Source organism: Tachysurus vachellii, chromosome 4, assembly GCF_030014155.1.
Source record: "Tachysurus vachellii isolate PV-2020 chromosome 4, HZAU_Pvac_v1, whole genome shotgun sequence".
Lineage (NCBI taxonomy): Eukaryota > Metazoa > Chordata > Actinopteri > Siluriformes > Bagridae > Tachysurus > Tachysurus vachellii.
The window spans coordinates 20,087,395-20,100,628 of NC_083463.1; the positions used below are offsets into that span (position 1 = coordinate 20,087,395).

The following is a 13,234-nucleotide window of genomic DNA, read 5'->3' on the forward strand; positions in this document are numbered from 1 at the left end:
TTCCCCTCCACTTTTAATTTCATTCACTGTATTGAGTGACTACTTTTGTTATGTATCATGAGTCATGTTTTTCATCTCCAACTAGACAAGGTTAGACTGCAGTATAGATTCTCACTTTCACCATGCAGCAGTTTCACTGATTGCTTGTTATATAAAATTCTCAGATTTCTCCTGCTGACCTACAAATCTCCGTATAATTTGGCCAAATTATTTTAACACTGACCCCCTCAACATCTGAGGAACCAGGCAGCTAGTCTTCACTACCTCAAGTCTTCCCCTGGGCTGATTCTTTTTCTACATTTAAAAACAAAACATTTCAGATCACAACTTTTCTCCTTTCCTTTACTTATGTAATTTTTCATTACTTATTATATTTGTTGTTGTTGTTTTTTCTTGTATCGATTGTTATATTAAACCATATACATTTTGTTATTTAATTTATTTTTCTTTCTTACCGGTTTACTATATCCAGTGACACTCAATTTTTTGCTCTTGGTTCTTTGTCAGATCTACATTGCGCCGCAGGCAGCCATCTTTAAGATGGAAGATTTGGAGGGCCCAGAGGCAGAGGCAGCTATGTTGAATAATATGCGAGTGTATGGCACTTTGGTGCTGACTTTCATGGCCGTGGTGGTATTTGTGGGTGTGAAGTACGTCAATAAGCTTGCGCTGGTTTTCCTGGCCTGTGTTATTTGCTCCATCCTGGCAGTGTATGCCGGAGTCATCAAGACTGCCTTTGAACCACCTGTGTTTCCGTAAGTACCTGGACTTTCTGAAAGAGTATAATAGTAAAAATATCCAGTTAGAATACCAAAAACATATTGTGTTTTCCATTTAGATCTTAGTTTACTTATAACTAGGATCTCGCTGTCATTTAGAAAACATTTTAAAGTTTTGGAGCAACCTTTTCTACATGACTGGTGTTTTGTTCATGAACAAATTATTCTCATTCACGTCTGTGTACTGACAGATATTTTTTGTTTAAATAAGTCCATCAATTTAACCAATCCATCCATGTAAAACCATGACTGCTTTGGCAGCTTGTTCCTGCTTTTTAAAGACAGCATTAGAGTGAATGCTGTCTTTAAAAATGTTTTGAACTGGGACTCGTCGGTCATGAACAAAATGATCGAACGAGAAACGTCATTCATTTAGTTCAAATGTGAGTATTACTTGTTCAACAAAAGGAAAAGGGGGAGGAGCCACGCTATGAATGTAGCACTTCTGCAGTGGAGACGTTATATTGGTGCATGAAGCATAATCCTATCATAATAGGTCCTGTTTTGGTGGATTTCTTTCCCCCAAATTCAATAATCTCCAAAATCTGGAGTTGTCTCAATAAAATTTTGAACAATTTGTAACATCAAGAAGAAGGGTCACAGATCGAATCTCTGAACACATCTGAACTAATCTTTTTGGAAAACAGAATAAAAAGATTTGATTCACTTGGATGAATCTAAATTACCTTCGCTTCACTACAGTTTAATTTTTCACCTAAGCACAGTGACACTTCTAGACAATTCTAGCCTGCATGTTCATATGAATTAACCCACTACAGTGTCATAATATCTTTTTTCTGTGTGAATCTCATCCAGGGTGTGTGTTCTGGGGAACCGGACTCTAGTTTGGAAAGGTTTTGATATATGTGCTAAAGTGATTGAGAAAGACAATGTAACAGTCACTACCAAACTCTGGAGTCTCTTCTGTGACTCTGAGTTCCTCAATGCCACCTGTGACAGCTACTTCACCAACAACAACGTGACGGAGATAGCGGGGATTCCTGGCGTCACCAGTGGCATTCTGAAAGGTATTTATTCACACCGATTGAGTCATATATTATATCCTGTTATATCCAGTTATACAAGTATATTCAGCTCTATTGTGGATTTGCAAAAGAGATTACACCTACAGTCAATGGTACCATTTGTCCCTCTGCTCTCTCTCTTTCTGTGTTTGTATGTATTTTTCTCATCATTGCTAACACTTTTGATATTTTTCTACTTTCTGTCACAGAAAACTTGTTTGGAAACTATATGGAGAAGGGTGCTTATCTGGAGAAGCTGGGCCTTTCTTCAGAGGAGGAGCCAGACGCTCTGCCCACTAACACTAAAAACTATGTGCTATCGGACATCACTAGTTTTTTCACACTCCTGGTTGGGATCTACTTCCCTTCAGTTACGGGTCAGTCATTATACTGCTGAAACCTGTCACATAAATATGCTAATGGTACAAGAAAGCTATTAAGCATTCATATATCCATCGATTTATCCATTTCTATGCTACATTAGTAGCATGTAATCTTTAGAAGGAGTTCAAAATTCTCTTTACTCTCACATGTAAGGAATATCAGTGGAGGTCATGTCGGATAGCCTTCATCTTTGCTGAAGGTGGTCATTGGTTATGGAAGCTATTAAAATCCACTGACAGGTGAAGTGAAAAAAAAAGATTGTCAGCAATTGAACAGTCACTCCCCAAAGTTGATGTTGGAAGCAGAAAAATGGGCAGGTATAAAGATCTGAGTAACTTTGACTAATTGTGATGTTTCGGAAACTGGGTGAGCGCATCTTTAAAACGGCAAAAATTGTTCAGTAATTGTTTGAGGAACATGACAAAGAGTGTTTTCAAGGTGTATTGTAGGCATAATGATTGGCATCGCTAAATTGTCTGTAGTGTGTGATTGGGTTTGTGATTTTGTGCCTTGTGATGGGTTGCCACCCCATCCAGATTCCCTGAGTCCCCTGGGATACTTTACAGGTTCCCTGTGATCATGTGTATGATAAGCTGTCCTGAAGATGGATGAATGGATGAATGGATGGATGGATGGATGGATGGATGGATGGATGGATGGATGGATGGACTATAAATGAGGAATTTTTGGATTTTCCAACCAAACACGTGAATACTTGGAATTTTACATTTCCTGTACAAATGATTTCATGTCAAGTGACTATTTTATCTAAACATACAAGAAATGAAACAATGCTATAAATTAAACATGCTACTCTGTAGCAGGCAAAGTAACAAAAATGTTTTTGCCTGTCTCTTTATGTGTGTAACAGGCATAATGGCAGGTTCGAACCGCTCTGGTGATCTGCGGGATGCTCAGAAGTCCATCCCCATTGGTACCATTCTGGCTATCAGCACCACCTCCTTCATCTGTATCCTTAAACCACACATACATGTCACACACACATCTTGTTCTAATGGAAAATAATAAATAATGTATTATTTATTAAAGGGGACCTTTGCAATGATCCACGTGTCAGAACTTTGAGCTTATATTGCAATATTAACCCTTTAGTACCAGTTTTATACTCATCATTGCAGGTCAAATTCAACTGTTAATACTGGATCAGCTACTAATGCTTGATTAAATGAGGAAGCAAGCAGTTGTCTTTCTCTAACTCAGACTCTTAGACATGTCCAGTGTTTTGCTGTTTGGCTCCTGCATTGAGGGAGTAGTCCTGAGAGACAAGTACGTTTCATGTCTTTACATGTTTTTGTTTTAATTAGTCCTAATCTTGACTATATGAATCATGTAGCCTTAGAGGAGCATCCTGTTTTTACAGTTGTGTGTTTGTGTGTGTGTGTTTTGTCAGATTCGGTGAGGCAGTAAGAGGGAACCTGGTGATAGGAACGTTAGCGTGGCCCTCCCCCTGGGTCATCGTCTTTGGCTCTTTCTTTTCCACTTGTGGGGCGGGGCTTCAGAGTTTGACCGGTGCACCACGTCTTCTGCAGGCCATTGCTAGGGATGGGATAGTGCCATTTCTTAGAGTGAGTCACACTTGCACACCATTTAGTGTTATTATTATTTCTGAAAGTCGGGGTGTCACCTTACAGCTCCAGGGTCCTTGGTTTGTTCCTGAGCTGATTGCTGTCTGTGTGCAGTTTTACATGTTCTTCCCATGTCCACATGAATTTCCTCTGGAAATGCTTTTCCAGTATTTTCTCATCTTCTAAAAATATAACAGTGGTTGAATTGGTGACTTTAAATTATTCATAGTGAATGATAACATGGCTTTACTGAACTACTCATCAGCCCCAGCAAGTCACATGACCCTGTTGCATTTCACTGATCCCTCACACCTGTTACTAATCATTAACTAAAACTAACTAACTATTAATAACTAACCTATGTCTAACCTGTTACTAGTCTGTCATGTTACTCCTCATGTTACTAGCACACTTATTTAGTTCTGCTTTCTGTGTGTTTTTTTGTCGTTGTGTTTGTCGTGTATGCCACATCTTCACTTATAATCTTTGTTTTTTGCTTATTTGAACTTTATCAAATTAATTGTCTGCCCTTGCAGCAATCGTGATAAATGAGTGTGTGTGTGTGTGTGTGTGTGTGTGTGTGATGCCTGGCAATGTTCTGTCTTCCAATCCCGGGTGTATTCCCACATCACACCCAGTGTTCCTGGAAAAGAATAATTAATAAATAATACATTCGTTAATTCATTATTGGATAGATGAAAGTTGTGGAGCTAAGTGTTTCTCGACATCTCCCGTTGTGTATTGCTGGAAAAGTGTAAATATATTTAAGATGTAATTAATGGTCAATATGTAAAGTGCATGTACTTGGGACTAGTGTTGCTTAACACAGTATTAATTATATATATATATATGGTTCATTAAATTGAATGTATTTTGTGGTTGTCTATAGTCTTTTATCATAAAGTAAGTAACAAAAAATGACTTTAAGGATGTTAACCAATTTTTTTAAATGAACAAATAAACAGAGAGGTACAACACAAAGATTTTTATGTGAACTATAGCACAAAATTTCATGCCAGAATTTGCAAATATTACCATTGCATGTTCATTCTTTTCATGCCAGAAGCCTTTCCACATTCAACTAGATTCCAGAAATGTAGGAAAAGGAGAGAAATTAATTTATGCACATAGCACACAAATCAAACACTTTAAACTAGTTTTTGTGTGTGGGGGGGTCTGTTTTTCATATCTTTTATCTTTGTGTGTTTGTGTGTGTGTGTGTGTGTGTGTGTTTGTGTGTGTGTGTGTTTGTGTGTGTGTGTTTGTGTGTGTGCGTGTGTGTGTGTGTGTGTGTGTGTGTGTGTGTGTGTGTGTGTGTGTGTGTGTGTGTGTGTGTGTGTGTGTGTGTGTGTGTGTGTGTGTGTGTGTGTTACAGGTATTCGGTCATGGCAAAGCAAACGGGGAGCCCACCTGGGCTCTGCTTCTGACTGCCTGCATCTGTGAGTGTGGAATCCTTATCGCTTCTCTGGACTCAGTCGCGCCAATCCTCTCAATGTAAACAACACTCTTTAGAGTCACACAATGCAGATGTACCATCATTCAGTCCCTCCAGGATTGCATGACTTTGTAAACGAATGCAAATTTGAACTCTGCAGTATTCCGTGGAGCTTACAGTTTTTCAAAATTACCACAGATTTTCTGCAGATTTGTGCCAAGAAGCGTCAGGTGACATTGTCACAGCTTAGACCATAAATAGCTAGCTGTATATGGTCTAAGTTGCCGATTTAAGCCAAGAGGCATCAGGTGACATCAGCACACACTGGGCTGAAAGCCCTCTTCAATTCACATGCATCAAACATAAGTACAGCTATCATAGAAAGTCAGAACATGTGTCTTCACTGGTTGTTTAAAAGATGAGTCCTGTCTTTGCAATTTAACTAAGCAGTTTTTCTTAAGTTGCATCACAAATTTTAGAACGAAAATTCAGGCATCTTTGGCCATAGTGATCACAAAAATCAGCAAAATCCTGGAGTGACTGATTACTGCATTATGGAAATCACTCCATTATTACATTGTTTCATTGTCTTTTGTTCTCCCTCTTTGCAGGTTCTTCTTGATGTGCTATATGTTTGTGAACCTTGCATGTGCTGTACAGACTTTGTTACGGACCCCCAACTGGAGACCTCGCTTCAAATTCTACCACTGGTGCGCTTAACATACACACATACACACACAGGGCATACAGGAGGTGGAATGAATTATAGTTGTTGGATGGGGATGTTAGGTTGGAGAGACTCAGCCATGTCTTGGCCATCACTCAGTAATTAATGCAGAATTTATTCTTTCTCCATTACACATGAATCTATGTGGATAAATAAATGAAGTTGCCAATGCAAAACTTGACTTCTCAGTCTTCAGTCTGCTTCAGACAAATATTAAATATGTCTCTCGTTCTTTCTTCTTCTGTCACTGCAGGGCTCTGTCATTCCTGGGCATGAGCCTGTGTCTCTCGCTCATGTTCATCTGCTCTTGGTACTATGCCATTGTTGCCATGGCAATCGCCGGCTGTATCTACAAGTATATCGAGTTCCGGGGGTGAGTGGAACGTGAACGTGACCGTGACAGAGAGGGGAGAGCAGGTTTTTTGGCGCTTGATGAGCCACTTTTTGTCTAATCCTCCCAGACAGAATGTGATCCAGGATTTGATTTATTTTGTGCCGAAAGTCAAGTTGTGATGTGACCTGATGACTGGGGTTTAAAAAGTGAGGAGGGCCTGAGAGGATTACAGCATTGTGTGTGTGTGTGTGTGTATGTGTGTGTGTGTGTGACTGTGTGTGGTTGTGTGACTGTGTGTGCATGTGTGACTGTGAGTGCATATGTGTGGATGTGTGTTTGTTGGTGTTGGTATGTGTGTGTGTGTGTGTGTGTGTGTGTGTGTGTGTGTGAGTGTGCATATGTATGGCTGTGTGTGTGTATGTGTGGCTGTGTGTGTGTGTGTGTGTGTGTGTGTGTGCGTGTGTGTGTGCTAATTTGGGTTGCACTCGGTTGTTGATAGGGCAGAGAAAGAGTGGGGTGATGGAATTCGTGGGCTGTCCCTGAGTGCAGCACGCTACGCACTTATGAGGCTGGAAGAGGGGCCACCACACACCAAGAACTGGAGGTGAGGACTGAAAGTCACATACACAAGCAAACTAAAACAAATTAAAACCTACAGAAACAAGCATCATGCCATCTCTCTCTCCTTGTCTCTCTCTGTCTCTCTCTCTCTCTCTCTCTCGCTCTCTCTCTCTCTGTGTCTTCTCCTCCAGGCCTCAGATCTTAGTGCTAGTCAGTATGGATGCAGAGCAGAATGTTGAACAGCCTCGTCTTCTGTCTCTGACCAGTCAACTGAAAGCAGGGAAAGGACTTACAATTGTGGGCACTGCACTAACCGGAACCTTCCTGGACGATCACCCTCTGGCCCAACAAGCCGAGCAGGTAACACACACAAACACACAGAGCTGCTATCTATGGACATTTTGTTCATTCAGAGCATATCTTAAAATCTGAATTGCAAAGTACAATTCAGTATAAAAAGTACATTTTATCTATGCCACATTTTCTCAACATGTTTTTTTACTCTTCCACCTGTCAACACTTTCACTCACCTGAGACTGAAAGAAAATAAATTTTATGTGCTTAATACTGTAACAAAATGTCATGCTATAAAAGTGATTGTTTGGGTTTAATCTGAAGACAACAAAGCATTCATAATGAAAATGTGCAATTTTTAATTGAAACTATAAAGTGCTACGAGATATTAATTATGAAATGGACTACGGAAATAAAACCATGCTATATACAAACTTCCTTATTTTCTTCACTTCTTCCTCACAGTCCCTGAAGAAGCTAATGGAAACAGAGAAGGTGAAGGGTTTCTGCCAGGTGGTGGTTTCCTCCAACATCCGCGATGCCACCTCGCACCTGGTGCAGGTCAGTGGGCTCGGAGGCCTCCAGCACAACACCGTGCTCCTAAGCTGGCCACGCAACTGGAAACAGGCTGAAGATCATCAGCTGTGGAGGAACTTCATCGGTGAGTCATTGCTTCTCAAATCCACTTCACATGAAGAGACAACACAATATATCATGTGACCTGTTACAGCAGGTGTGACTGTGTGGAAACGTTAAACTGCAATAGAGAGGCACTTAAATAATCAGACTCTAATCATCATTGGGCTAATCATCATAATCGGATAAAAGCAGAGTTTAAATCATCTGAAACACAGAAGGGACTAAAATCTAAATCCACTAGAATCAAAATTGGCTCAAATAAATCTTAATAAAATGTGCAAAATCGTACTAACATGATTAAATTAAATAATGTATTATTAATGTATTATTTTCATTTTCATCTTTGGAAGTAGTAATTGTTAAAAAACTAATTTTTAGCACAAAAAATTAGATGATTATTGATTAATATAACTCAGAACTCGATGGTGGTAACATGCTAATAGTCTTTGTCGAGCTTCTATTAATAACAATTTTGCAACAAAAACAGATCTATTTACAAATCGCAGATGAGAAATCAACAGAAATCAACAGAAGGTTTCATTTTTGAAGCATTGTTGCATCGGTCAGCTGTATGGCCGGATCTTTATCAGCAATCATTTGAAGACTTTGGTAGAAAGGAATTAGTGTTGGGTCTGTGTTTAACTCAGAGATTGTGCTGACCCATTAGTTCCTCAGGAGCTCTTAATTAGTTTATTATAAACTGTTGTAGAAAGGACATTATTTACATTTACATTATTTACTGTCCAGTGTCACTCAACGCCTCCAGCTTGCTCATTAGGGATAAATGTTAGAGATAAATAATATTTAAAAAAAATTATTAATATTTTTACATTCATTTTTAAACTTTAAAGTTATTTATTTATTTATTTATTTTTATACTTGTTTTTATTTTTTCCTGTTTTCATACTTCTGTAAAGCTGTTTGAGACCATGTGAACTGTTAAAAGCACTATACAAATAAATTGAATTAAATTTATTTCAGGTAGTAAAGAGGAAGAGATATCATTGCTGTCACACAGGGTCTTGGGTTTCATCCTGCATTGTGGCTGCATGGAGAATTGTATTTCTGGATTTTGAATATACATGATTAAGTCATGTTGACTGTACAAAACCAAGCTGGAAATGAATTCAGTTCATGTGTAGTAAAATAAGCGATGTAAATGAAATTCAGTATTTTTAATCTGACTGGTTTGCCATGGTTTGCAAAGAGTGTGTTGTATCTCAGTTGTTGAAAGAAATGCTGCCATTTTAACAGGGATGTGTAGAATGTGTAGATGTGTAGAACTTGTACATTAAAATGCGTTTGTCATATCACAGAAATTGTCTGTTCTCTTTTATAGAGTTGGTCAGAGAGACCACAGCTGCCAGTAAAGCCTTGCTGGTGGCTAAGAATATTGCAGCTTTCCCATCGAATGGTGAGCGCTTCACTGAGGGTTACATCGATGTGTGGTGGATTGTTCATGATGGTGGCATGCTCATGCTACTGCCCTTCCTCCTGCGCCATCACAAGGTAAGCACGCTGACTCCTGGACTATTCAGTTGTGGCATTATTTTATGCTATAATACTTATACACTCTTGGGCCATACTCTAGCATTTGAGTTCTTGTTTTGTACTGACTCAATAATTCAGACGTCCTACAATATATAACAAAATGATAGAAAGAAGTATATTCTACAGAAAGAAAACACATATACAGTGTCTATGACTAAGACTTTTGGCCAGAAATGTACATCTGAGTATTATGTGATGTGTTTAATTTCATTATTAACTCCTCACTAAACAGTTATGAATACAGCCTTAAGAGCAAAGGGTTCCACTGGGGTTTGTTAAATCATTAATGGTTCTAGCTTTCTAAAGTCATTTTGCCTAAATCCGTTTTGCAAAAGTGAAGCAGCCTGTGATTTTGAGTAAGTTGTACTGTAGTTAGAAACAAATGTAACCTAAAGAACTACACTGATAACTATACTATTCAAATAAGCAAGTAATAAAGGAGATTGACTATACTGTATGTGTTACATACTAAATAGTTAATCATGGTGTGTGTGTGTGTGTGTGTGTGTGTGGGTCTGAAGGTGTGGAGGAAGTGCAGGATGCGCATCTTCACTGTGGCTCAGATGGATGATAATTCTATTCAGATGAAGAAGGACTTAACCACCTTCCTGTACCACTTGCGTATCGACGCCCAGGTGGAAGTAGTAGAGATGGTGGGTCTCTCTCTCTTTCTCTCTCTCTTCTCTCTCTCTCTGTGTCTCTCTCTCTCTTCCCTCTCTGTCTCTCTCGCTTCTCTCTCTTCGCCCCCCCCCCCTCTCTCTTCTTTCTCTTCTCTCTCTCCCCCCCCTCTCTTCTTTCTCTTCTCTCTCTTCCCTCTCTGTCTCTCTCTCTCTCTCTCTCTCCCCCCCTCTCTCTCTCTGTCTGTCTTCTTCATTTTCCCAATTAAACCATCTTTAGATTTTCTCTCCTCTTTCCATCTTCACATTCTGAGAACGTCTCCTTTGTTCTTCTCTGCAGCATGACAGCGACATCTCAGCCTACACCTATGAAAAGACCCTGATGATGGAACAGCGCTCTCAGATCCTCAAGCAGATCAATCTCACTAAGACAGAGCGTGAGCGTGAGGCAAGCCCACATACACTTTTTGAAAAACGCAAATACAAACACACACAGTTTGGAGCGAAAGTGTCGATCAGTCTGAGCTAAATGGATTTACTTTCCAGCTATTCTGTTCTTCAGGAGAGGGCAACTATTAGCAGTTGTTACACTGCTGTATGCAGCATGCAAATGAAGCAAAATTATGTTATGGTGTTATACGATTTGCAAAGCACCACTTAGCTTTTTCAGCCTAGAGCAGCATTTCCCATCTCTGTCCAGGAGTTCCTGAGCACTGCACTCTTTAATGATTTTTTTTTTTTTTTTATGGTATTTTTTTAAAATCCAAGTCTAAAAGTCTTAATACCAAGAGCTTCTTTTCGTTTCATTACTTATGATTATGTATGTATGAGTTCAGACGATGCCCTAATTATTGTCTCTTACTAACTACACTAGTATTGAATCCATTAAATTTCATGTACGGTTATTAAATTTTCAATTTATTTGTATAGTGCTTTTAACAAACGACATTGTCTCAAAGCAGCTTTACGGACGCATAGAAAATGCAAAGTTAAAAATTAAAGAAACCCTGAAAGGAACCAGACTCAAAAAGGAACCCATCCTCAAGCACAGTGGATCCTTATGACAGGAAACGTTTTTAAATAAAGACTTGATGAAAGACTTGTTGGAGGCTTCGTGGTGCTGACTTTGAAGTCACGTGACTGTGGTGTAGTTTGTTTAGAGGCTTTATAACTTTAGATTTTTACTTTGTGTGATGTTGGCCTACAAAAATACATCACCACTCCATCACTCTATAGTAAGTTCCTAATTGATAGATGATATATTTCAACCCTCTGGATTTCACATTTGCATTGTGGAATAAATCGAATAATTGAAATCAAATAGAATCTTGACGTCTCTGGAGACTCCCTGTCGAACTGGATAGCTAACTGTAGTCCCTGGTTGGGTTTTAGAGAACACCTAACAATGTTTTTTTTTTTTTTAAATGATGAAGCAAGCATGCACAGTTTAGTCAGGAATACTTCAGTTCGGTGACGGCTGGTTGTGATGTTAGAAAGAACGGGAGAGCTAAAATCTAATATTTGTTAATGGCGTGACAACTAAATGATTCGGTTTGAGCACTGCATTCTCTCACCAGGTCTCATATGTGCCATATTAAGAAAAATTTACACACACACTCAAAGGAAGATAGGCTTTCACACAATATGTGTTTAGTCTGTCTACTTTTAGTTTTTTTTTCCCAAAGAAAAAAAAATGGTTGATGTATAATTTCCTTTTCAGTCGCTGCTGTTCATGTGTTACAGATGTGTCAGCAAAGCGGGCTGAAAAATATACACCCCAATCCTCACAAGATCTAGGGGATGTTTCAACTCAAGTCAAGTTATTTTGTCATTTCTGGCATATACAGCTGGTGTACAGTACGTGGTTAAGTAAAACAACGTTCCTCCAGGATCATGATGCTACATAAAACACAGAACTAATTTCACTGTCCGTTACTACATATAGAGCACGTGTGAACTTGAGCAGTACATAGTAAAACTCTGTGGATGTTAGACAGATAGGTGGTCCATATGGCATTTTGTTTTTGTGTCGTAGTCACAATGCAGGAATTTATAGTAAGGGCTCGAATGACTTCAGCCGCAGCTTCTTCATAGCATCCTGTGCATTTGTCTTATAAGTGCCGTTGCAACTGGTTTCACAAAATGGGTCTCGTGTGCAAAAAAGCAATATAAAGTTTTTATATTGCTGTTGACCCATTTATAACCATAACCATAACGAGACACCATTTCTGTCTCTTCTACATTTTCTCTAGCTGCTTTAAATGCTTGTAATGTGTTTTTCACAGATTCAAAGCATCGCTGATAGTTCACGTGGTTCGATTCGTCGCAAGAACCCAGCGACAGTCAACACCCATCTGAGTGTGACTGAGGAAGCAGCATCCAGCAGCAAGGAGGATAAACCAGAGGAAGAGGTAAACTTCTGATTATATAGACATGTCAGAGAGTAGAAAAAGGTTTATCACTATTTACAACATAGTGATATGTATATGTATAGACATATATATATATATATATATATATATATATAACTATTTAGACATATCAAATATCACTTTTTTGTTTTGGAAAACTTCTATGAATATATTGCCTCTAGTAGGCTAGGAAACAACAGAAGTACTTGAGAAAAACTGCACATTTCTGCAAAGCCCTGAGTGTCTACTTTTATATGAGCCTCTGGTAAAAAAAAGTTCATAATTATGGATTTTGGCTCTAACATGGCAGGTATGTTTTTTTTTTGGTGTTCTACCATACATCTGATTATCTTGTTGCACTGCAAACAGATGCAAAATTAAATGTCACGATTTCTCTCTCGTTCTCTCACTCATTGTCACAGAGTTTCCTCGGATATAACAGATATATATGTCTCTACGTCTTCCTCCTTTGCCCTCACACTGTCCATGTGTACATGTTGTGCCTTGCCCTGCCTCTACAGTGTGTCACTGTATCCCAACCTCCACAGGAGCAGCTCATCCATGATAAGAGCACCAACCCACCAACACCCGCCACCCCACAGTCCCCTGCCACTGAGGCCGTGACTCCCAGCACAGCTGTCCAGATGACCTGGACCGAGGCCAAATGTGATGGAGAGCAGCCCAAACCTCCAGGAGCCAGCACACCTGGGGCCATCAAAGACCTTTTCAGTATGAAACCGTGAGTGTCGACATGCAGTCCATTTTTGCTTCTGAATATCAAGTAGAGGTGGCCAAGGAACGGGATTATGTTCAAGGAGCAATAAAGGATCACAGAAAATTGTGCATTTGGTGTTAAAAGAAAAATCAGCGGCAGGTTCTTGTATATTCAGT

At 39.2% G+C, this 13,234-nt stretch overlaps 1 protein-coding gene across 3 annotated transcripts in view; it reads left to right on the forward strand.

Annotated features, from left to right (window-relative positions):
* Positions 1–13,234, forward strand: part of slc12a5a (solute carrier family 12 member 5a) — a 142,675-nt gene that overhangs the window by 121,208 nt on the left and 8,233 nt on the right. For all 3 annotated transcript variants that reach the window (XM_060868247.1, XM_060868248.1, XM_060868249.1), the window contains exons 7-23: positions 508–755; positions 1,596–1,807; positions 2,014–2,181; positions 3,060–3,158; positions 3,418–3,475; positions 3,600–3,774; positions 5,150–5,268; positions 5,821–5,919; positions 6,190–6,309; positions 6,770–6,874; positions 7,023–7,191; positions 7,591–7,786; positions 9,104–9,273; positions 9,837–9,968; positions 10,273–10,380; positions 12,218–12,343; positions 12,892–13,082. In XM_060868247.1, the coding sequence (XP_060724230.1) occupies positions 508–755; positions 1,596–1,807; positions 2,014–2,181; positions 3,060–3,158; positions 3,418–3,475; positions 3,600–3,774; positions 5,150–5,268; positions 5,821–5,919; positions 6,190–6,309; positions 6,770–6,874; positions 7,023–7,191; positions 7,591–7,786; positions 9,104–9,273; positions 9,837–9,968; positions 10,273–10,380; positions 12,218–12,343; positions 12,892–13,082 (2,495 nt within the window). The remainder of the gene's footprint in view (positions 1–507; positions 756–1,595; positions 1,808–2,013; positions 2,182–3,059; positions 3,159–3,417; positions 3,476–3,599; positions 3,775–5,149; positions 5,269–5,820; positions 5,920–6,189; positions 6,310–6,769; positions 6,875–7,022; positions 7,192–7,590; positions 7,787–9,103; positions 9,274–9,836; positions 9,969–10,272; positions 10,381–12,217; positions 12,344–12,891; positions 13,083–13,234) is intronic.